The sequence below is a fragment of the Canis aureus genome, chromosome 15, assembly GCF_053574225.1.
Source record: "Canis aureus isolate CA01 chromosome 15, VMU_Caureus_v.1.0, whole genome shotgun sequence".
Lineage (NCBI taxonomy): Eukaryota > Metazoa > Chordata > Mammalia > Carnivora > Canidae > Canis > Canis aureus.
Genome location: NC_135625.1, coordinates 13,213,371 through 13,238,977, shown reverse-complemented (window position 1 = coordinate 13,238,977; position 25,607 = coordinate 13,213,371). Strand labels below are relative to the sequence as shown.

At 45.7% G+C, this 25,607-nt stretch overlaps 1 protein-coding gene and 1 long non-coding RNA gene across 23 annotated transcripts in view; both read right to left on the bottom strand.

The window, feature by feature from the left end:
• Window positions 1-4,654: 4,654 nt before the first annotated feature.
• Window positions 4,655-7,553, bottom strand: LOC144283940 (uncharacterized). Its single transcript, XR_013352428.1, has 2 exons — window positions 6,571-7,553; window positions 4,655-5,626 (listed from the first exon to the last, which is right to left on the bottom strand). It is a non-coding gene; the product is annotated as an uncharacterized LOC144283940 (long non-coding RNA).
• Window positions 7,554-9,043: 1,490 nt separating this feature from the next.
• NEIL3 (nei like DNA glycosylase 3) overlaps window positions 9,044-25,607 on the bottom strand; it is an 85,502-nt gene continuing 68,938 nt past the window's right edge. For 19 of the 22 annotated variants that reach the window (XM_077848628.1, XM_077848626.1, XM_077848614.1 and 16 more), the window contains 4 exons: window positions 21,200-21,357; window positions 18,904-19,327; window positions 13,095-13,269; window positions 10,810-11,279 (listed from right to left, as the gene is read on the bottom strand). In XM_077848628.1, the coding sequence (XP_077704754.1) occupies window positions 11,097-11,279; window positions 13,095-13,269; window positions 18,904-19,327; window positions 21,200-21,357 (940 nt within the window). In that variant the 3' untranslated portion in view covers window positions 10,810-11,096. Of the gene's footprint in view, window positions 9,366-10,809; window positions 11,280-13,094; window positions 13,270-16,804; window positions 16,927-18,903; window positions 19,328-21,199; window positions 21,358-25,607 lie in introns of those variants that run through there. The other 3 variants (XM_077848617.1, XM_077848609.1, XM_077848618.1) reach the window with 3 other exon arrangements.

The window sequence follows — 25,607 nt, the reverse complement described above, 5'->3', positions numbered from 1 at the left end:
TAACCAAATCTTGCTTTTGGGAGGTTTATGGTTTAATATATGCAAGAAAAAAGAGAAAACTCTGCAGAAAAATATTTTTAAAAGTGAGAAGGTGGGAGAGTGGGAGGGGCGAGGAAGGGAGGGAGGAAGGAAGGGAGGGAAGAAGGAAGGAAGGAAGGAAGGAAGGAAGGAAGGAAGGAAGGAAGGGAGAGAAGAAGCAAGGGAAGAAGAAAGGAAGGGAAAGAGGAAGGAAGGAAGGATGGATGGAAGGGAGGAAGGAAGGAAGGGAGGGAGGGAGGATGGATGGAAGGGAGGAAGGAAGGGAGGGAAGAAGGAAGGAAGGAAGGAAGGAAGGAAGGAAGGAAGGAAGGAAGGAAGAAGGAAGGAAGGAAGGAAGGAAGGAAGGAAGGAAGGAAGGAAGGAAGGGAGAGAAGAAGCAAGGGAAGAAGAAAGGAAGGGAAAGAGGAAGGAAGGAAGGATGGATGGAAGGGAGGAAGGAAGGAAGGGAGGGAGGGAGGATGGATGGAAGGGAGGAAGGAAGGAAGGAAGGGAGGGAGGGAGGGAGGGAGGGAGGGAGGGAGGAAGGGAGGGAGGAAGGAAGGGAGGGAAGAAGGAAGGAAGGAAGGAAGGAAGGAGGAAGGAAGGAAGGAAGGAAGGAAGGAAGGAAGGAAGGAAGGAAGGAAGGGAGAGAAGAAGCAAGGGAAGAAGAAGGGAAGGAGGAAGGAAGGAAGGAAAGAAGGAAGGAAGGGAGGGAGGGAGGGAGGATGGATGGATGGGAGGGAGGGAGGGAGGGAGGAAGGGAGGGAGGGCGGGCAGAAGGGAACTTCTTAGGCCCTGTGCACCAACAGAACAGTTCAATTCTTTTCCCCGGGTCTCTAGCTTCTGTGATCTAATAACTTCCATGAGAATGTTCCTTTTCTTCTTCATTCCCGTCGCCTGTGAAATGTCCAGTTGTCATTCCAGGAGGTTCCACACCGAGACGAGTGCTATTTGTTTCGTTTTCATCTAAAAGTCTCCCGGGCGTTTGAATCAAGGAGTCTTGGCGGGGTTACCAGGCATGAAAGTAGGAGTACCTGATGTAAGTGAAGCGCCCGCCCACCCACCGAGGAGGGAAGGCAGAAGGAAGAGCAGGTCTAGGGCGATGGGGGGACAGCGGAGGGCAGGGCCCGGGGGCTTGAACAAGACACGAGAAGCAAAAACAAACAGGGCCGGGCCATCGGCAAAGAGGCCGGTGGGCTCACGTTACTTAATTATGCACACACTTGACTTGGAACCCATCCAGAGCCACAGCGTTGGAGACTTGGAAGGGGGTTTCAGGGTCCTTCCGACACAACCTCCTTGTTTTATGTCCCAAGACTCTGAGGTCCAAGAGAAGCTCCATCTCTTGGCAGGGTCGCACATTATTCAGCAGCAATTATTATTTTCACGTGGTGCAGGACCAGCTGCAGGAGCCAGGTCGCCGGACCATCCATCGCTCCTTCCTCAACCTCTCATTCCCGTTCCATTTCCAAACAAGTTATTATTACAGCACATTAAAAAAAAAAAAAAGAAGAAGCATTACATGTTGATTTTATTTTATTTCTTAAAAGATTTTATTTATTCATCTATTCTCTCTATGCAGAGACAGAGAGGCAGAGGCAGAGGCAGAGGGAGAAGCAGGCTCCCTGTAGGGAGCCCGATGCGGGACTCGATCCTGGGACCCCCGGGATTACGGCCTGAGCCGAAGGCAGACGCTCAACCGCTGAGCCACCCGGGTGCCCCTTACATATTGAGTTTACTATAGTAGATTAAAATGTTTTTTAAAACCTACGTGAATATTCCATTCCAGAACAGTGGTTCATAGACTGGAACTCGCACAAGACTTACCTGAGGGCTTCTCCCAGCAAACTCTCTGACCTTCATGCTGGGAAGTCTGCCAAGCCTTAGGGTGATGCTATGTGGTTGGCCCACATTTTTATTAGTTTTCCTAGCAGGGCTCCTGGAAATGGCCGGTATTGATAGCGGACCCACTCTGGGAAATTTGGGTGAGAGTGACCAACAATTTGCAATGAACGAATGACATGAAAATAGTGACCACAACCCAAGGTGGCTGACTTGGGCTCTAGGTGTCTTCCATAGGTCGAGTACAATAAATAGCCCCCTCCATGCCCAACACCTTGTATAGACTCTTCTGTTTGTGGCAGGCAAACACCTATCCCTCCAGTGTTTCCTCCTACAGGAAGCCTTCCTGGCATCCCTCAGGTTGCCATGGGAGCTCATTTTCCTCATTTCTCCTTATCCTCTCTGTCTCTCCACGACAGCTCTTGTCACACTGGACTCAATGCCACTGTTGCTTTGAATGCTTCCTTCCCCTCAAGACTTTAAACAATTTGGTCTAGCACAGCAATAGCCCCCTAAATATTTGTTAAAATATTACAGAAATGAGGATACCCAGAGCAAACAAATATAAAATACATATAATGGAGGGAATTCTCTACGAGTGAAATTCATGGTTTTAAATTCTGTGTTTTACCCTCTAGCTATCTATGGGTCATCTGTCTTATCCTTGGTAGCCTTATAAATTATATGAAAACTAACTTCTGTCAAGAAACAACGAGACAACATACAGAACCTCAATGCAAATATTCAGAAAGTGGCACCCAAAAGTGTAGCACCATCAATGACTCCTTTATTGCCAAACCATTTCCTTTAGAGGTTTAATTCCTAGAATTTTACAACGCGAAGGAGCCCTGATGGCACCTGAGGTCCTTTCTAGCACATCTGCCCTTGGTGGAGGTCGGTCACTGGCTTTATTTGATGACATCCGGGCAGGACCTAAACATCTCACTCTGTACCCAGTTCAGTTTTAAGAAGTCTAATGTTGGGGATTTCGTCCTTTCTATTAAACCCATATTCCCACATCTCTGAGTTCTGTTTTTCTGGACTGGTATGAAAAAACATAATTCTCTCTTTGTCATATCGATCGCTCAGATTTCTAAAGATAGTTATCATGTTCTGGCTTCAGCATGTTTTCTTTAGTAAAAAAAAAAGAAGACAAGAAAGAATACTCATTTTTTAAGAAAGATATACTTATTCAGTTATATTTATTAATTCAAATGCAACTATTTATGATATATATTTATGAGATACATAATAGTCATATATATATATTTGAATATCCTCTCATTCAGAAGGGATATATGTGAATATGCAAATCGAAGTTGAACTAACAATACAAAAAAAATACTCATTAATGAGAATTTTACTAATGGATTTCCCTATTACCTTTATTTCATAAGTGCTTTTTGGTCACTGGAAATATTCTTTGCTTCCATGTTTTGCACTTATGGAACTTTACTCATGTGAACATAAGGAGTCCTATCAAAAGAAAATTTAAAATGGCCATATGCCATCAAACGTTAGCATCCCGTCGCTAATTTTGTTTCATGGTGTCACTCCCACCCAGTTCAGGACAGAGCTGATAAACCTCCCTTCCCCTTGAAGTCTCCATGTCTGATAAAAAATGGAATACTTGAGTTTATGCAGCTGTTCATGAGCTAATTATCTGCAATCATTTCTGATTACTTAATAGGCCATGGTAGGATGTGTGTTTGCTGCTATGTTGAGTTTAGACATTAGGCTTTAATGCGCTGATATGGTTAATTGTTGTGCTCACTGCTGCCTGCTAATAGACCATTCCTGAAAATGAGACCATATCTCAATGGAATTTGCTTGTTTATTTTAAATAAGTAATAACTACAAACTCAGATCCTAGATCCAGTGTTTACCATGTCAAGAATGCACTTTTTAATGCTGTATCATTTCTAATGCATTTAAATTATTCAAGTTTGGAGAACACACGTTATTAAACTAATGAGTCAATAACCGACTCAAATAACTGAGATTTCACATTCTTCTGGCTCGGTTCCGCTCCCTAAATTGTTTTCTGCCACTGGTAGCAAAATAGATTCTTTCGAAATGCGGCCCAACACGCTGAATGTAGTAACACAGTAATGAGAAAGATATATGCGTATTAAAAGCAGACAAGTATTTATTAACGTGTGAAGCAAGGGGCTGATGCTGGAGGCCGGAGCGACGCGGAGGCTTTAACACACAAGGTGGACGAGGAGCTGTTGCGACGACACAGCTAATTTGCTCTGCAGTTCTGCATTTTATGATCGTGTTTAGTCCAAAAAGCTACTTTTAAAAATTTAGAAGGCTGTTCTTTGGTCGACTCTCCATCTATTTGCATCTCTGACTGCCAACACGGATGCAACATGTCCATACTGATGTTTTTGGCGGCTCTTCCTCTTTCCCTTGCTGTTTCACAAGCCCTATTTTTTTTTTCTTTCTATCATCACGTTTGCATTTCTTCGACTCCTTCAAATGTCCTGTCTTCTTCCTCTCTTGCTGCTCTTCCCGGAGAGGAGCCCACAGGATCCAAATAATAAGTAGAAAGTGTTCCAACCCCCAAACTCTGGGCTTTCCTTCTGCAACTTCCAAGAACAGGATCTTTCCATCCTGTCTGCTCCGTGCCTTGCTTAGCACTCGGCTGACCCCTTTCAAAGTAGATTTCAATGAACGGGACCCGGTGGGCTGTTTGGGTCCATGGCTCTGGGTGACACAGTACAATCCTATGGCCTGCTTTCCACAAACACTATGTGCGTAGTGCTTCCATGACCTTAAAGTCATGTCCTTTTTTTTTTTTTTTTCTATTTACTTCAGAGAGAGAGAGAGAGAGAGCATGAGCAGGGGGAGGGGCAGAGGAGAAGCAGTCTCCTTGCTGATCAAGGGGGACAGGACGCAGGGCTCCACCCAGAACCTGAGATCATGACCTGAGCAGAAGGCAGACACTTAACAGAGACCCACGGAGGCACCCTTAAAGCTGAGTCTCTTCTGCCGTCAAAGAAACAGGCCTAAAATTGTATTGACAGTGATTTACATTCCTTATTGGGTTTATAGATTTCCATCTAGAATGTAATACATGCCTGGATTTCTCTGAAACCTTGGATTTCCTTCGTGAATTAACATTCTTCTTGAGCTATCACGGGAAGCATAAAACTCACCCCAGCATCTCCTTCCTAACATTTGCCCTTTTTTGAAGCTCTGGGCTCCCTGTTCCCCAGACACAGCATGTACTTCCTCTGGCCCTCACACATGTGAAATGCAAATCCCTCTGTAAGACCACTGGCACTGCTCTTTCCTCTCTGAAACTTCCCAGAATAGTTGTGGTTGTAGTAGTATGCAGAGTACCTACTGTAGACCATAAAGATAATGAAACCAACTTGAGTTTTTTTAACCAAGTGCTGGGCTAACAAGACCTTTAGATGCTTACAGCACGTTACCCTCAAAACGGTGCTGCGGGGTGGTCTTGTGGTTTCCATGATTTCACTGACGAGTTAACTGGGACTTAGCACTCAGTGGCCAAAGCTTAATAAAATATCATGTTCAGGGTCACATGGTCAAGGTCAAGGGAAAGGAAAGGGCAGGTCTTTGAACTAGCGGTCTTAAGAACTCCATCTTATTCCAGAATATAGTAATTTGACACTATACCTACAGTTGCCCATGATGCCTGAAGAATAGCTTCCTCTTCATTTGTTCAAAAGCGTGCATCGGTCATCTAGCACAGGTCCCAGCGTGCACCGGCCAGCTCTCTGCCCACCGGCTCCTGCAGGGGAGGCAGGGACTTACTTATTTTTACATCCTTGCAACAAAGAAGTGGCCCATCTTAGAAAATCCATGTGTAGCACTGAAGTGGAAGTAAGGCTTCCTTTAGAGATTTTTCATCTTGTACATACTTTTCCTTCACAGACACTTTTCACGCCAAACAGGACTATTTGCTATTCCCCACACATTCCCTGTTCTGTTGCTTAGATATCTTTGCATATGCTGAGCCGACTGCCGGAAATGCCCTTCTGCGTGTGCGCATCTTCACCGAGGTGGAACTCCCATTGCTGTCTCTCTGCCGAAACTCTTCTAGCTCACGCGTCAGACGTGTGCGAGCTCTCCCTCACTGCACTTTCTGCCCCTTGGTTCTAGGGCTATTATCCCTCATAATTTTTCTCTCTCACAGACTGGCAAGCTCTTCTTTAAACCTAACATCCTACTGATTTTTTTTTTCACATAGTAGGTGCTGGATAGAGACTAGATGGATTCAAAGGGAAGAAGTCATTTAAACCAGTTGGTGGGGTTTCCTATAAAATGACAAGGTTCGAACTCATGGGCATTGGGAGTTGTGGTCACATTTTTTCATCTCTATGTTATTAAATACAGTGTTGCAGGAAGGCAGCATTATTTTTTATCTTTTTTCTTTCCTTTTCTAGGAATACATACCCTTTGATCTGATTAGTATGGGCCTGTCCATTTGCAAACAGATATCTACAGAATGCCACAGAGAGGGTGAGAGAGAGAGAAATTTTCATTTAAATTACTAGAAAGATTTAACAGCTTTTAGACACTGAGGAATTTCTTTCTCTTTCATAATAAACGAGCAGCACTCTGTTCAATGACATTTAAGTGCATTCATATTTGAGTAGTGGTAACAAGGTTAAATATAATCAGGAGACTGACATTATATTAAACTTTTATCTACTAAATTCAACAGATACTTACCGAGTTTCTACTGTGTGCAAGGCCCAAAGCTTGTATGATTCTGTGAAAAACAAAGAAGGGCTATGTGACATCCCTCAAAGAGGGGAACATTAGGAAATGCAGATAGGACAAGTAACATAACATGAGACACTCTGTGGAAAGCTCCAGAAGAGGCAGCAAGTCCTGCAAAGACAGACAAAGAGACAGAGGTTATCCATCTTTTGGGAAACTCATCCGAACATTTATTCTTTCATTTCACACATCAACTTGCTAATCACGGGGCCTTGGAGCATGCAATGACAGGTGCCTTTAGAAAGTACGTGAAAATAATGGATTAAAAAATTAATGCAAATTAACTAAAAGCAATAGAAGGCAACAGAAATTTCAAACAAATTTATAGACATTTTAACATTGCCCATTTCATGGGATAAATTTTTCGGGGAAAAAATTAACATAATGATTATTTTCATATTCATACAGATTTAAGACCTGCGGTTCTGAGAACAGCACTTTCCTTTAATACACAGAAAGGAGAACAGCTTATTTCAGAGCAGGGGCTTTAGTGCTATGCAAACCTCATTCAAACCACAGCCTGCGTGATGCAGACAGACACCTCTCTGACTTCACCTACACGAAGGTTTCCTAAACTGGAAAATTAGAAGTAACAATAATGATAATAAAGCCTATTTCATGGGTGGTCAAGAGGATTAAACGAAATGCTCCAGGGAAATGACAGAAGCTGTCACAAAAGAAGGGCCCAAGAAACAGTGGCTCCTAAAACCATCTTCCTCACTTTACCTCCTACCCTCATTTTCAGTGCCCCCCCCCCAACCCCCAGCCTTGGAAGCCTTCGTGTTCACACGATTTTGGTCTGAAATACCAAGAAACAGGCAAATAAACCCCACAGAGACGAAGAGCAGGAGACAACGAATCACATCCCGAAGGTCAGCACAGTGATAACCAGCAGGCTCCCAAAGGCCGGGACACCCTGTCCTGGTCCTGCTGCTGGGGACATGCATGTTGTTGCCATGGGGCAAGGCATGGCACCTGCTTCCTTCCACCTGGAACCATCAGGCTTCACCCGTGCCCCCCCCCCCCCCCCCCGCAGAGGGTGGCTTTGAAGCCCCAGGCAGCCCAGGGAGTCTCCTCTCTGCCTGGGACGGCACCAGGAGCACTAAGCAGAAGCCACGGCGAGAGCAGGGGGGATGCAGACCAGAACCACATGGCAAGGGCTCCGTGACCTACACTATCCCTGGGACCCAAGCCCCTACACACCAGAAACTACACATTCGATCTGAGTGGAACAACAATGTGCTAAAAGAAAAGACTTAAATAGTCTCTAGAGTTTCCTAACACAATAACCAAATATCCAGGATATAATAAAAGATCACCTGTCATGCCCCAAACCAGGGAAGCCACGATCGAAAGAAGAAAAGACACTGTGCTGGTGTCAATAACGAGGCGAATCAGATGTTTGGATTATCCAACCAGGATTTTCCAAATGCTTCCAGAATCAATGATAAGTTCTCTTGACAGCAATTTAAAAAACTGGAAAATCTCAACAAACAGAAGTTATACAAAAGAACCAGGTGGAAATTACAGGACTGAATAGCTCCACGACTGAAATAATCCAGTTCGCTGGGTGGTCTCGCCCGTGAAGACAGCAGGGGACAGAGTCTGGGACTGTAGTAATCAAAGTAAGCCATATGTGTCCTGGGTTCTCAGAGGGAGAGGGGCCCGGGGGTGGGGCTGAGAAAATACTGGAATAAATAGTGGTTGGAAAGTAGTAGGTATTACATCTACATACCTGACATCTGGCAATTGAGATAAGATGGATCCATTTCTCATAAAATGTAGACAAGCTGCAATCTTAGAGCCCCTTCCACCTCCCATCCCTGCACTGTAGCATCGGAGCTACACACGTTACGCACCTCACAAGTCGATGTTGCGCTATCTTGCTTTCGACAGCCCCATGTATTGCAAAGAAACCAGGGGAAATAGAACATATCTCATAATGCTTTGGATATTTGCCTTTACGGGTTTTCTGTATTGCTTCTTCCCCGTGTGCTTTCCTGCCTGGCATCGCGTGCCGTTGGCAGTGCCTTCAACGGGCAGAGTCCTAATAGCTGCTTTAAAATCCGTGTTGGCTAATTCCCATTTCTCGGTCATCTTGGAGTTGGTCTCCGTTGTTGGTCTTTTCTCTGAAATCGGGTCACGTTATTCTGGTTCCTCTTACATTGCATAATTTGGGTGGAACCCTGAATATCACATGGAGGAGGGTCTGGGTTTGGTGTTTTCCTTTAGAGCGTGTTGATGGTTTTGTCTCTACCAGCAATTAGTTTGGTTGGATTCAAACTGCGAATCCTCTCAGGCAGTGGGTCAGATCTTGGTTGGGTTCTTCTGTCTTTTGCTGCTCTGTGTTCAGGGGTCAGGCGAGGGCCAGGAAAGAGTTTAAGCACTGGACCCCGGGGCTCCCCCTCTTAGGTCTCCTCTTTCCCCTCCCCATCCCCAGTGGCTGTGGTTGCTCAGACTGACCGAGGCCTCTTTGGGCTCCTTTTCTGTCAGACTCTGGCCAGCCTGCTTGGTTCTCACGTTGTTCTGCCCTCAGGGTGAGACTATAAACTGTAAAACATGGGAGGTTACCTCAGCTGGTCTGTCCTCCCAAACCTCTCACCTCTCCAGAATCTGCCTGCTGTGGTTGGCTCTCCAGTGTCGTCTTTGAGTGTGTGCAGAACCCAGTCATCCGGTTGCCCAGAGTCTAGAGCAGGGTTCACTTAGAGCTTGACCCACAATGGACACAGAAGCCTCCTTGAGGTCTGGAAGGGAAATACAGTCAAAACGCAGAATGAGGGTCGAACCAATGCCATGTTTCAAACATCCACTCTTTCCAAGCAAGATCCTGTTTTATCTATCCATCCCGTTCTTTGATGCTTCTCAGTAGAATTTTCTTCATACAGATCCTGCATATTTCCTATCTGGTAAGTATCTAAAAGTATCATGCTGGAATTGATTGCATTTCATTTGCCTATATTTCCTTGGCATTAATTTGCTCTCTGATGGAGGCCTCACTTGAGATGGGCCTTCCCCTCCTTGTGGCACCAGGAGTCTGCAGTCTCGTTCTGCACGTGCACCCTGTGTAAATTCACACCAGGTCAGCCAAGCTCACCAGTGGTCCAGCCCAGTTCCGGGCCTGCCTTGTAGTCATTGTCCTGTTGAGCTCTTGGGGTTGGGGTTACAGATCTTGGGTTGGTTCCAATTTGGTCTCTTCAAGGTAGAGTTCAAATGCAGATAGATGATCACATATGCTCTGGCCTTGCTGAGAATGTCATATGCGGATAACTCTGAGACCTCTGCATGGACAACTCAGAATGGGGGTGGGGGGGGTCAAGCCATCTTCTCTGCTGTCCTTTTCTAAATATCTTTTTAATAGACTGAACCACCTCTGAGTGGAATTTACCACAAACGTGTAGAAATGACGTAAGAGTGAGGTTTTCCTTTCCTTTGGGTGAATGATTATATAGTTACCCCTGCTAAATTTTGGAGGAGGGTACCAAAAAAAGGACTTTAAAATGATAAATTTTTTTAAAATACCACATTATCAAGCATTTTAAATGGACTTGTTTTTAAAAATTAATTTTAAATATTAAAATCAAGATCAGAAAAATTGAAATCAACTTCCCTTTTAAAGACATACAGACGACCTCTGCTCCTAAATGTTACTTTCATATTCTGGATCCCCATAGGTTTCTCTGAAAATGCAGTTGAATTCTCGAAGTGTTTGGCTTATCTCTAGCATGTAATGGGAACTGGATGTTGAATAGAATTAAAAAAAAAAAAAGCAAATGTCCTTTCCCATGAAGGAGATCTCATTTCCTTAAATTTCACTTAAGAAAATAAGTACTTTAATCATATGCTATGAAGAGGAGTGATACCTGAGAAGGTTACTCATTGTAGATAGAAGACTTGGCTATTTCACTGGACTATGCAGTCCTCCCCTTAAAAATTTTTTTTTTAATTTTTATTTATTTATGATAGTCACAGAGAGAGAGAGAGAGAGGCAGAGACACAGGCAGAGGGAGAAGCAGGCTCCATGCACCGGGAGCCCGACGTGGGATTCGATCCCGGGTCTCCGGGATCGCGCCCTGGGCCAAAGGCAGGCGCCAAACCGCTGCGCCACCCAGGGATCCCCCTCCCCTTAAAAAAATAAAAAATAAAATAAAAATAAATCATTGCTTCCCCAAAGAAGTTACGAGAGACCAATAGCGCACTAAAAATACTTTATTGTCATTACTAAATGCATTATACACGATAAACAGAATACACTGTACATCTGATGAAACACACAGAGCCTTCATCAAGGCAAAAAAATAGCCATAGAATGGAAAGATGGCACGCATTAAGAAAAAATGAACGGCTCTCAAATATTGCAATAACTATAAAATGTGCCACAGATAGTCTACAATCTTTCCATTGAACAAAACGGGGACAAAACATTATATACAGTGTGAAGAAATTAAATGTCAGATATCCCACTGAAGGAGAAAATATTAGCATCCTGGAATAATTTTTATTCCTGGTCCGTTTTCTGCCCACTGGAAAAAATTGCACTGCTTTGCCTTCTCAAGAGGACAGACAAAAAAATTCTTTCCGTTATTAGGTCCAATCTTCAACACCGTTCTCATGACAGAGCGTTTGCCATGGTCGCAGAGTGGGAAGGACAGATCTGCCCACTATAGGGTGAAAACAGAAGGATTGCAGAGTTTAGGTGCAGGTTAGGAATAGGCACAGGCCGAGCCTGGGGGCATGTGGTCAGCACACCCCATGTTCCCTGCTACTGCTAATCTGACGTTGTAAAATCGACACAAGCCATCAGTTCTTGCCCTTAGAAAAGCCTAGATCCTATAAGACGCATCTCTCCTACAAATGGGCTTGAGTCAAACAGAAAACTGCCATAATTCCGAGTTTCTCTTGGTCTCAAGGCATGCTTATTCTTTCCTCTTTATGGCAAGTATCTGGAAATGATCAGAATCTTGCTGTAAAGCAATCACCAATATTTCTGCTATCAATCTGTTTTAGTGAAAATGATGAAGATCAAAGATCTGCTATGATTTTAATACTAAACTTCCTTCATCTCTTAGGAAAGAATCCGATGCAGAATTGCATGATAAATTTAAGCAGATTCCACTGTATTATTCTTATAAATTTTGGCCTCCGGGAGCTTTTAGAGCAGGCTGTGATATTATTAATTTGCCACCTAATCCTTTCTTCATTACACCCCCAAAAGCTCCTTGAGGAGGAAATGCGTCAGTTCAGCAGGATGGAGTCACATGTTCGCAGGGGGTAAGACCCAAAGTCATCATCCCGTTCTCCCTGGAAACTTTCTTAGGAAGACAGCCCCCTGGAGACAGAGATTTTCTCTCTCAGCAAGCTCAACCCCCAAAATTTTGCTCCAGCACTAAAACAGATCAGTATTTTCTTTCTTTTTTTTTCTCAGTTATGTACCAGATGCAACAGTTAGACAAAAATGTATCTTTAAACATCAGAATTACATAATTGCATAATGAGAGGCTCACACCCTGAGAAACACAGATGGTGAGCCAGAGGAGGAAGGACTCTAGATTCTAGTGTCCCGTCCCATCTTCACTTCCAGGGACACACTCACAGATCTGCGAGGAGGGCAGAGCCATCCTATACTTACACTGTCAGCGTGCAAGCTTGTGCAATCGGATTCACAGAGTTTACTGTAAACCCAAGGTCTGCAAACTATTTCTCCTGTGTCCTTCTATCCAGTGCATAAACCAAACTTTTGTAGCAGAAGTTAGGAAGAGTGTTTGTATCATGGTTTAGTTGCCACCTGGGTAAATCACTCCCTATCTTTCTATCTTTATAAACCAAGGGTGACAAACCTGCACTTGTGGTTATGCATGTGACACACTAGAATCATCTAACAGCTATTATTTGATTAGTTTTTCTTTTTTGGACAAAGCTCTTTGAATTTTAAGTCCTTCAACGCTCAGGCTTTGGACTGAAGTGTCAAATGGCTATTTGAAATTTCAAGATGAAAAAGAGGGACACCTGGGTGGCTCAGTGGTTGAGCATCTGCCTTCAGCTCAGGTTGTGATCCTAGGGTCCTGGGGTTGTGTCCTGCATCGGGCTCCCCACAGGGAGCCTGCTTCTCCCTCTGCTTACGTCTCTGCCTCTCTCTCTCTCTCTCTGTGTGTATTCTCATGAATAAATAAAGTATTTAAAATAAAATAAAACAATAAATAAAGGTGAAAAGGAAAATAAAATTTAAAGGTGAAACTGGAAAAAAAGACCACTATTTATTCCTTTTTTTTTTCCTCTAGAGAAGCAGGGAGGAGGGGCAGAGGGAGAAAGAGAATCTTAAGCCCCAACTTGAGGACTGAGCTCAGGACCCTGTGCCAAAATCAAGAGTCAGACCCTTAACCCCCTGAGCCACCCAAGTGGCCCCCAACTATTTACTACATTTTAATAACGGTAGTCTTCAATTGCACAAGAGTAAGCTGGAAAAATCTCATGCATACCTGGAAAAACCCACACTGTGCTTCTCTAGGTAGAGAACAAGCATAAAACCGCCTGCCCTTGTTGTCGCCATCCTTCCGCACAATTCGGAGAGCACAGAGGCGGTTGTGTTTACTGCAGCGAGGACTGTCGGCATTTAACACACAAGCTCCATCTGTCATATTAATTCTAGGTTCACTGTAATGACAGGTTACAAAGTTACTACGGGGTAACCATGCTAAAGGGATCATTCCTAGCCGCCCCCACCCCCCACCAGAATTCCGCTTGTACGAAGACATGGTACTGAACAGTGGACCATGGTCAGCTGTACCTCATTGCACACTCTGCGACATCTTTTTAATTTGTGGTTTTCCCAGGCAATCCCAATTTACTTCCAAAGTTACCTGTGCATCCAGAGCACACAATTAAAATTTCTAAAGAACAAAAATGGCTGTAATGTCCATGTCCATCCACTTACTGACTTCTCATTGGTGACATGTGGTTCCTCCCTTATTCAGTATTACGCGGTGGCATCTTTTATCTCCACTAAAATATTCTCAAGTCCAACTGCTCTCTGCCCCCTGAAGTAACTAGAATGACAGTCTTCTCTAATTATTTTCTCATCGCTGGCAAACTCTCATCGATGGCTCTGACAAGGCCAAAGAGATCACCCTTTCTATCGTCCGTTTTAAAGGCAATTTTCTATTTGATCAAGGCTACATCTAATGGTTGCAATCATATTTCAGCAAGGCACAGGCTGCCTGGCAAAGTGTGGAAGTGTGTATTTGGGAAAGCTACTGGGGAAGCTTTCTTCTCCCCCACAATTAGGATCAAGAGTATCTGCAAGTTATTCTTCCAAACAGTGGTCAAAGGTCAGAAACCGAGCTTCTATGGTAGCTGGAGAAGCAGAATTTTCTCTTGGTAGAGGAGCTTCATGATTATTTAAAATTTTTTTCATATTTTGCATATTTTTAATAATGCCTTTATAAGAATTAGTCTTTTTAATAAACCAGTTGAAGAGAAAAAGAGCTCGCATTAATTAAAACCAAAAGCCCTTCCCCTTAATATCCCTATTTTAAAACTTTTTCACGATAAAAAGATTCATCCTTTCTCACTTTTTTTTTTTTTGGTTAGAATATCATTATTAAAAAATTTCTAGGATGGAATAAAATATTGTTCTTAAATAATCTTGAAAAATACTTAAAAATCATAAATATTTCCCCTTTCTCTTGCTCCCTCCACGACATTCTTCATATACCTGTTCCTACAATGATGCCTCAAGGTATCTTATCTAATTGAAATGTTCAGAGTTTGAGGTATTTTTTCTTTCCAGGTGTATTCAGGTATAATTGACATATGAGGTCTTGTTTGTGCTGAAATTGCTTTAAAATCACTTATAAAACAGACGCTCAAATACATTGCTTTACATTAACTCGAATATTCTGAGGGTAGTTTCTGAAGCTGTTGATGCAGTAGACATTGCCAAGGAAATCCTTACAGTTAAATATTTTGCCAGCAACTCTTCTGTGGCTACCTTTTTCAGAGGGGGGGACGGTAGCTGGTATTTTAGAATCAGGCGATACCATCCAGAAATAGCAAAGCAGAAAGCACAGGCTTGTCTTTCTCACATCCCCTCCTTTTCACCAATGCTCTACCGAGACAGGCCATACTAAAACCTTCAAGAGAAGCTAAATATGTAGACGGTATAGAAAAGGCAAGACATGTCAAAAACAAAAAAACAAAACGGTTAAGAGAAAGAAAAAAAGTCTAAAGAATATTAACAGAAAGGAGTGAAATGATGCTTTCTTACAGAAAAAAATGCATGCCTGCAAACAGTTTTTTATATTATTTTGAAGGTGGCTGCCTTCGATAACATTAGCTGAAGGTTTTCTAACCCATTTGCCTCAACCTAGAAATCCCCAGGGCTCTGAATACCCAAGAGAGGTTTAAATTCCCTTACTAGTAAAGCTTTCCTGGAGAGCAGTGCTGGGCAGGTAGGATTAAGGTGTGTGTGGGGGAAACCACAGTGTCCCCCTTGGGTTCCTCGTTTCTTTCATTCCATTTCTTACTTGGTATAAGGTAAAGACAAAAATGTCCACCTCCCTGGTACTCAGAGTGTGGTCCGCTGACCAAAAGCATGGCATTACCTGGTTGAGCCTTGGAAACACAAGGATTACCCACCCTGCCTCAGATCCTCTGCAGCATTAGAACCTGGATGTTAACAAGATTCCCGGGTGATTCATATGCACATTAACTTGTGAGGCACTAAGTTAATGTAACCAGGATATTGATGCCACCTGTGATCACATCAACTCTAAATATGCATGGCTAATCTTAATTTTATGATAGAAAACATTATCCAGGATAATTAAATGTTCTGATTAATTGGGGACATCTTGGTTCCTCTTTGTTTCCATCATTATTTAAAAACTTTCTAAAACGTAGCAGAGCATTTTCTTAGGTAAACTTAGCACGCAAAATAGTTTGACTTGGATAACTAGGACCATCACTTTGAATATTAACAGTGGATTATAAATGGCCTATTAATAAATACAATAGGTCAGGGGTTGACAAATCTATTCAGATGGCACATATTTTTAGCTCATGGGTCTTCACAGTCTCTGCTGCAAGAACTCAGCTCTGCCGTTGTAACATGAAAAGCAGCCATAGAACATACATAAGCCAATGGGATTGGAACGTGTTCCAAAAAAAACTTTATTTATAAAAACAGGTGGTGGCCTGGGACTGGGTGGCTCAGTGGTTGAGCACCTGCCCCTGGCTCAGGGCGTGATCCCATGGTCTCAGGATCGAGTCCCACATCAGGCTCCCCTCAAGGAGCCTACTTCTCCCTCTGCCTGTGACTCTGCCTCTCTCTTTCTTTCATGAATAAATACATAAAATCTTTAAAAACAAACAAACAAACAGGTGGTGGGCTGGATTTGGCCCTGCCAATGATAAAGTAAAAGAGAAGTGAGCAATGCTTGATGCCTAATAGGTTCTAAAGAAATACTCATTAACTAATAAATAAAGATCATTGAACAGAGATCAGATAAAAACTATTATCAGGAAAGGGGACATGACCATGCACAAGTCTGTAACTTTTATATGGACGGTTTCCAATGATCAATTTATCATGGTTTAACTTATTTTACAGATAGGGTGATTCATTACATTAAAAACACTGCCTAAAATTTTTTGAACGAATCCGTCTCACTGAATGTAGATTTCGGAGCTCAGTGGTATTTCAAGAAATGAAACAGAGGTTCAGTGACCTCCTAGATGGTCCCCAGTAGTTCTAGAGTCTTTAGGGGCTGAAGACCCCACAGGTGACAGGAAGGCCCATAACGAGGGGGTCGGTGCTTCCCGGGTGTTGGAGGGAGAGTCGGCCAACCCCGACGCAGCAGACGTGAGACAACGTCATGCCTCTGTCAGTTTTATTTCCTCATCTGCTCAGCTCTGGAGAAGCCTTAAGGTAAAACCCATGTATATTCCTTGAATACATACCACTGTGTTTTGCTCTGTATTTACAGTAATTGGATCAAAGACCTAAAACTGTTTCTAGCAGTCATTCTGAACTGCTTAAGAACCGGTTCAATGATCTCATTTATAATCCAGTAGCTGGATAAAATTCAAGTGTATCCAAAGACCAATCTGAAAATAGGCCTCATCACCACAGCACGTATCATGTGGTGATGAGATCAGTAATTAAGAGAATAAAAGGCGAATTAATTACCATATAATTATTAAGGGAAAAGAAATAAACTGGCTATAAATCCTCTGAGTGGACCACCTGCTTTACTCGTATTATGTTGTGAGCTTCTGCTCGGCATCTTGTCCGCAAGATGAACACTGTAGCTGCCAGACAAGGAGAAAAATGAAATAAATGACAGTAATTTGCAATTTATTCCTTGTAAAGTAGCTGGGTGCAGAAGGGCTGCTGGGTGAATGTATTTCATCACTTGACATTTATTCTGCTAGTTGATCTTGATTGATTTTAGAGTCTCAGTCCTGGGGTTCTTATATTCAACACATACCCAGGCTGCAGTGTTTCTAAGTAATGCTGTGCGCCGTGATTAATCATATGACCCTATTACTAATGGCTTATGAAGAAATCATTTAAATTTAAGGTTACATTAATGTTTTTTTAAATCCCTAATTCATTAGTTAAATTGTCTGAGATTTTCCTACAAAGCACTTGAGGAAATAAAAATATGCCAAGATACTTCATCTAGGTCCAACGAATGCCACAACACTTTTAAAATGCTCATGTCTACTTCTTTCCACCGACGCTATGGAACAGAAAAGACTTCAACAGTGAGTTTTCTAACAGCCTCCCAGCTCAGACGCTCCCGACCCTAGCTCCTCGTGACCTTGGATTGGGGTTCATTAGACGTTAGTTAGGATTAAAGTGTAGAGGTAGTGTCCCTATCTGGTCAGGTAAACGCTTGGACCTCCAAGGCTTAATTCAAATGTCTAGCATTTCTGAGTATTATGGACAAAAGCTAAAGCAGTTATTATAAATGATTGGGAACAAGATTTTTTTGAGAAATCAGCCAAGTAGATAAATCATCAAGACTAAGTGCCAGCAAACTTAGAGTTGGGGTAGGAGACTCAAGACAAAGGCATCTATTGACCACACACTGACTCAGAATTACGAAACAAGCTCTAAAGGTTCCTAGAGGCTGGGCTGGGATGGTGCCCCAGCTGGTCGCCCATCTTGTTGCCTGAGGGAAGAATCTTCCCCTCAACAAAGACACAGCCCATCTGGGGAGAAGATAGTAAATAATGCAACCCGCTGCCCCGTACCCCACGATCACTGTATATCCCACTCACACCAACTCTTTTCTGCCTGTCTCCCACTGGTGAGGAAAGACCCACGAGAAGAAGACCCTCCACCTCCACTTCCTGTAGAAATGTAGAAGGCACCTGCTTTCCGAAGGAAAAGAAACAAAAAAAGCCAGGAAAAGAAAACTGTGGAATGATGTCTCTGTCTGAAGGAAGCCTAATATCAGGTTGTGAGGGTCAGGACGCCCAGAGAGAGGGTCTAAGCAAGGCAGCATGGACAGGTAGTTTCAGGCGCTGCCAAGAGTCCTAAGAGAAGGGGTGACGCTGTTTATTAACACTGCTGTATCTGTGGTGACAGCAACTGGGGGGAAGAGGGGCTTCTCCTAGATGTGAAGCTCATAGTCTCGAAACAGGAAACACATCTGGTCTGCTAGTATTTACTCATCAAAAGGACAACGTTTCAAGTTCAGATACAAAAGCAGCACACGTGTTCTCTGGGCCTTGTGGGCTGAAACCAACACCAGCCTCACCCCCAACAGGGCTACTGAGATAAAGCCACATTCTTGAGCAGCGTTGTCACTAAAGGTATCTCCGATCCCTCCCTTGAGAAGAGAAGACACTTGCTAAACTGCCATGAGTTAAGTCTCCCTTTTAGAAGAACGATCTTTCTTTGGAAGGAAATATTAAAAAAAAAAAAAAAAAAGAATGCTAACAGTGGTGATTGATATCAGGTGGGATTATGGGGGATTTAAACATTTTTCTTTACACTTTCCAATATTTTCCGAATATTCCGTATTGAACTGTAGACAGGTGCAGTCAGAATAAAATCACTTTTTACAAACAGCGGTGGAAGGTTCTGTTTTCATTCTCTTCCCCTTTCGAACATTCTAAGCTAGAGGAAGTGAGGGAAATAAGCTATCATAATCACCTTTGCAGGTCTGGTTTACCTTTCAAAATCTATGTCATTTCTTTAGCAGCGGATGACTTCCTGTCTTCTTAAAACTGAAAGCACATACTTTTCAGGATCAAGGTTAGAAGTTATCATACCTGTTAGAAAACCCAGGGTGAGCACTTTTGAGGTCTAGTGATGAGGGGTGGGTTGTTTTCAATTTTTTGTATGCTGGACTAAATAATTTAGACTGAGCGCAGACCGCAGGCGATACATTTACTTTGTCAGATGGTTGAGGGGTACGGTTTGTTCTCTCCTTGGAAGGGTGAAGTGGATCATCACTAGAACAAACGTTAGTCCGAGGAGGGTTTTGAAATTCTCCATCCAGTATCTGGTTTTGGCTTGTTTTTCTTTCCAGACCACTGGATTTATTGCTGAAATCGACCATGACGAGGGTTGTAGTTCCAAAGGCTGTTTTCCTGTTGATCTTCACTTCTGTACTCGGTTTTCCAAAGCTATTACAAGGATATTTCACTAAGTTGGTAAAGCCAATAGAATTGTCTTCATTCTTGATGGCTAAGTCTGGGAGGAGAGAGACGTAATTGAGCAGTGTTCCAATAATATATTGGCTATCTGAAATACACATTTGTAATATGTATTTGTAATATATTGACTACCTGAAACATCTTATTATTTTTTATTTTTTAAAGAATTTATTCATGAGAGACTCAGAGAGAGAGGCAGAGAGAGGCAGAGGGAGAAGCAGGCTCCATGCAGGGAGCCCGATGTGTGACTCGATCTCAAGACCCCGGGATCATGACCTGAGCCAAAGGTGGAGGCTCAACCACTGAGCCACCCAGGCGTCCTGAAACATCTTTTGATATAATTAAAACTTACTCACTCATGATAGTGAATACCTAGAAGGAATAATACACAGTTTGGACAATTTAGGGTTAGCCAACTTCTTGCTAGGAAACGAAGTATTACATAAAGAGCAAAATTTCAACAACTCAGAGAGGCTCCGAGGTGGGTTTAACAAAGATTTGTATTTGCTTCCTCCTGGGGGGTTTAACCATTTAAAGGTCATTCAGCTATCAGTTTTGTTACTATGAGGCAGCATATTAAAGCATGGCTTTAAACATTAAAGCATATTAAGCCGTGCTATGCCATGAAGCTTTAGATCAGCGGTTAGAGACCCAACTCTAGATTATCAGGAATGTTTCTGTGAATGACACAGTAAAGAGAAAGGCTTAGTAAAATTAAGCAAAGTTGAATTACAAAGACTTAAGATCAATTAAAAATGTTTCAATAGGAGCCCCTGGGTGGCTCCATCAGCTATGCATCTGCCTTCAGCTCAGGTCATGATCTCTGAGTCCTGGGATGGAGCCCGCGTCAGGCCCCCTGCCCAGCCCGCTTCTCCCTCTCCCTCTGTCAGCCACTTCCCCTGCTTGTGCTCGCTCGCTGTCAAATAAATAAATAGAATCTTCCAAAAAAAAAAAAAAAAAGTTTTAACAAAGCATCCCAGGAGTTTGGAATCCGTACTGTAATATGTTCTAAATTGTAGTCTTTTGTACTTAGAAAAACAGCAAGAAAATAGTTAATGAGATGCAAAAAGGCATTTCAGTTGAAATGAAGGTGGAGACCTAAGACTGTGGTTTTTCTGAGGGCTTTCTGCCGAAAGATCCCGAAACAGGAGGCGCCATCCCTTCCAGCAAAGCTGTGAGTGGAGCCAGGCCCGCCTTTCTGGCCCAGAGAACAAAACCCAGTGTGACAGCTAGCACAATGTGGGGTCCGCAAGTCAAGAATGAACTTTCTCATCTCTAATTGAAGGAAGAAAGAACACTTTGGGAACACAATAGAAGCTGCGTCAATGAGCTGGTTCTTAATCACGGGCTCTCTCGGAGGTTTTACTTTCTCTGAACACATGAAATTGGGAGCTGTAAAGAGTTATTTTGAAGGATTTCAATGAAATCAGTACAATTGTCTGGGTAAAGATTTTAATAACAAGGGGTAGGAAGGATAAAGAAGAGAAAAAATTCAGCATTTTTCTATTCCACCTGCAACGATATTCTTATAGAAATCCTCCCTTTCAGTTTACGAAGCACTTGGACTGAATAACAAACTTAAAAGTTGCTGAAATCTGCATAAAACAAAAGCTTTATTGAATAATTCATTAGAAATAGAAGAGAACAGATGTGATCATCTCGGTTTTTTGAGATACAAAGGCACATACTCTTTTAGCACAAGCATGTCTTCCTTCCCTATTGAAAAAAAAAAAGGGCTCAACAGAATATTAGCGTGGTTTACATGCAAAGGCTGGCAATTCCTTTAAACCTTTCAGAAAGAGAGCATTTTACTTACTTATGAAATATCAAGATGGAACAAGATATATACCTTTGTATAATTAGCCCTCTTTGAAGCGGAATGCACTCAGAATCAGAATTTCAGGCTTACCGGTAGGCCTGGAAGTCAGGCAAGCATCACACGTCTTCGAAGACGGCCTATTGAGCAGCGTACAGACCACGCACGCCCACTGCTCTTCAGACTTCCTAGCCACATGGTCCCCCCTGCTAGACGGCCACCTGATTGTAGTGTCTCTCCTGGGCAAACTGCTACAAAAGAGCGTTCAAAGTTCCTCATTAACACAGTTGACTGTCGTCTTGTTCTTACGCGTTCTGCGTATTTTAGAAATTCTTATAACCATTAACACCCAAATGTGTACCAGACCTAACTCTCTAGAATACGACATTTCCAACTGTGTCCTGCTGATTGCTATTAAAGACAGAAATAACAAATAAACGTTTGTATTTAGAATCAGAGTTGTGTTCTTGCTGTTGTCGTTGTTGTTTCAACTCACTAAAAATGGTTGGCATAACTGCTAGGAAGCATTTCTCAAAGAATGTTTTAAGGAAGTGGCTAAGTGGTACTCGTCCCAAAGCCGGACTCAGATATTTTTATTCAACCAAACAGGGGGTGGGGGGTTGGTAGGAGAAAAGACTTAGGCAGCAACTAGAACACGGAAAGGACAATGAGAAAAATTTTACATTTACCTCACATGCGTATCCCTCTAGAATTTCTCAACGCTCTCTACTAAAACACCGTATCGATCAGCTAATCTATCATGAAGAAAAAGAAACCTAGCTTTGTATTACTTCCCTACAGGTAAAAACTGCTTCCCATGAGATATCTAATTAATATTTAGTAAGAACACAATAAAACCAACCCTGATTTTTGGACACAACCGTAAATCATGATTTCCCACCTGGAATTCTTAATTGACTATTTATTGTTATACAAAATGCCTTTAAGAGCTCTGATAAAGTCCTACTCTTTTTTTTTTTTTTAAGATTTTATTTATTCATGAGAGACAAACACAGAGAGAGAGAGAGAGAGAGGCAGAGACACAGGCAGAGGGAGAAGCAGGCTCCATGCAGGAAGCCTGACGCAGGACTGATCCCGGGTCTCCAGCATCATACCCTGGGCAGAAGGTAGGCACTAAACTGCTGAGCCACCCAGGGATCCCCTAAAGTCCTAGTCTTAAATACAGAGTTCTACAAAGCCGGTCACATGGGCAAGCAACCTGGCCATGACACGGATTCCTTTCAGGATTCCGAACACTCGTACTGAGAAAAGCTCTTTGGGTAAAGGCGATGGGCCCTCCTATTTGAGAGCACGAGTTCTCTGACCTGCAGAGGTACCCGGTCTCCCCTGACAATTTGCTCCTCAGGTAGAGTCACGCCAGTTGTTAAATTCAGGCTTGTCTGGTGAGATAACAAATAGCACAAGACAATCTGGAAGCCTGACGCATCTCATTATGGTTCTTCTATCTTTACTGACTTTTAACGCTCTTCAGTGCTTCTCATCCCTATGGAACCCCAGACCTTCCATAGAATCTGCGTCCTTGACCTAACTCCTGCCCTCCGACCAACTTGCTCTGAAAGGCAGCAAGATGCATTTACTCATAATTAAATAAACACAATTTAAAGAATCTTCAGACTTTCTACACGCTTCGATTTTTCACCATTTTCACCTTCTGCGGATTTCAGTGACCACAAGCATGTATGTTGATGGTCTGGAAGCATTTCCGCCCCTTACTGTCCCACTTCTTAATCACCTACTGAGAAATTCTTTCCAGTCTCCACTTGGATGTGCAACAGGAATTTGAAATTTAATATGTTTGTAGCAGACTAAGCGTCTTCCAAATCTAGCGAGTCATAATGCCGGGGACCCGTAAACATTGTTTTATAAAGAAAGAGGACCTTTGCAGCCGTAATTAAAAACCTCGACGTGGGGAGATTATCCTGGATCCTCTGGGTGGTCCCTGAACCCAAAGGCCGGTGTCCTGGTAGGACAGAGGCGGAGGGAGACGACACCCACGCAAGAGAAGGCGCTGAGACCGCAGAGGCAGAGGCTGCAGCCACAGAAGCCACGAAGGCCGCGGGTGCCCCTGGGCCCGGGAGGGAGCGCGGAGTCCTGGCGTCCAGGAGGGGCCGCGCCCGCTGCCCGGAAGGGTCGCGCCCCCCTCCACCCCCACCCCCCGCACGCCCCACACCTACGAGTCGCCCTTCACAGCGCTTCGCGCCCGTCGCCGCGCGTCCAGGCCCGAAAGGCGGCAGGCTCCGCCCGGGGGTGAGCGCACCCTGAAGCCAGGGGCCCCGCGTGTCCCCTGCGGCCCGAGCGCGCGGAGCGGGAGCTGCACCTGCAGGGTGCCCGGGGCCCAGGCCCTGCCAGCCCAGGCGGCCCGGGGCTCCTCCGCTGCACCTGCTGCGCGCAGGCCGGGTGCCCTGGGGGAGGGGCCCGAGCAGGTCCGCCGCGCTCTGCCCCTGCCCCAGGCTGCTGGGCACCCGCGTCACCCGCGCACCATGCTGGGGACAGTGGGCGGAGGGGCGACGGGACTGGGCGGAGGGGCGACGGCAGCGGGCGCAGGGGGGATGGGACCGGGTGGAGGGGGGAACAGGAGCGGGGCGCGGGGGGACGGCAGTGGGCGGAGGGGGGACGGGTGCGGGGCGGAGGGGCGACGGCAGCGGGCGCAGGGGAGATGGCAGCCGGGCACAGGGGGGGCGCAGGGGGACGGCAGCGGGGCTCAGGGGGGACGACAGTGGGGCAGAGGAGGGACTGCAGCGGGGCGGAGCGGCGATGGCAGCGGGGCGCAGGGGGGATGGCAGCGGGCGCAGGGGGGATGGCAGCGGGCGGAGGGGGGACGGGAGCTGGGCGCAGAGGGGACGGCAGTGGGGCACAGGGGGGACGGCAGCGGGGTGCAGGGGGACGGCAGCGGGGTGCAGGGGGACGGCAGCGGGGCACAGGGGGGACAGCGACGGGGCGGAGGAGGGACAGGAGCCAGGTGCAGGGGGGGTTGGGAGCAGGGCGGAGGAGGGACAGGAGCGGGGCGCAGGGGGGACGGCAGCGGGGTGCAGGGGGAACAGGAGCGGGGCACAGGGGGACGGCAGCGGGGCAGGGGGGACTGCAGTGGGACGCAGGGGGCACGACAGCCGGGCGCAGGGGGGACGGCAGCGGGGCAGGGGGGACGGCAGTGGGACGCAGGGGGCACGACAGCCGGGCGCAGGGGGGACGGCAGCGGGTCGCAGGGGGCACGACAGCCGGGCGCAGAGGGTCGGCAGCGGGGCGCGGGGGCCGAGGGCGGGCTGCTGCTTCCAGGCGCGGGTTCCCGCAGCGCCGTCGCCAGGCCCCGCCGGAGCATCAGGGGGGACACGGGGACACGCGCCCGCCTGGCCGTCCCGCCCGCCCCCCGCGGAGCTGGGCCCCCCGAGGCTGCGCCCCACCGACCTCCCGCGAGGCACTGCTCTGGGCCCGGGGCCCCGCCGGGGAGCGCGGCCTGGGCTCAGGGCTGACCCCGGGGTCCCGGGACCGAGGCCCGCAGGGCGCCTGCTCTCCCTCCGCCTGTGCCTCTGTCTCTCGGTGTCTCGGGAACAAATACACAAAACAACCCCCCAGAGCCCGCTCGCGGGGCCTCCTCCCGGGCAGGAGGCGGTGCTGGAGCAAAGCTCCCGGGAAGCGAGCCTGGGCCACCAGCGACGGCCACCTGGGAGGCTGGCGGGCGACCCGGGCGGGTCAGGAGCCGGGCCTGCGCTGTGAGGACGCGACAGGGCCCGAGGGGTCCCTCCCCGCCCCACGTCTCCCTGCTTATAAATGACCATTTGTCGTTGCTTGTTCTGAATAGTCCTGGAGGGCCAAATGCAGCATTCATGCTTTAATTTTTTTTTTTTTTTTAAAAAGGTTCCCTACATTGTATAGGTTCCAGCGCTCAACCCTACCTCAACTCCTGGAGGTATCCTATATTCAGTCATTTCCCCTCTCCTCCCCCGACAAGTTGCCACCATGGCCACAGGCAGTACTGTTGAGGGCGCCCGAGGTCACCCCCTCACCCTGCTCACACTACAGCCACCTCCCCACCCGCTGCCTCAGGATCCTCCTAAAGCCCAAGTCAGTGTGTGGCACCCCTCTGCTCACCACCTTCCAGCACCTTCCAGCTACCTTAAAGGCAACACCACCCCCACTACCCAGAGCGACCTTTCAATATAGGTCTCCGTTTCTTCTCTCCCGGCCAAACCCCCCAGAGGCACCCCCTTCACACTTGGAATAAACCCCAGAACCTCCCATCAGGGCCGAGCAGGCCCTGCCCCACCAAGCAGGCCCTCCACTCACCACCACACTTGCCCTCTTGCTCCCCATAAAACAGACTTCTTCATGCTTCTCCAGGCACCTCCACCTCCACCTTTTCAAGTCTCAGAGGCTTTATCCACGCAAACCATCGAAGATGAACTGCCTCGGCCCTGTGTGTCCCGTCACAGAGGGGGATGCGTCCTCAGAGCGTGACAGACACATCGTCACCGGGCACCTCATC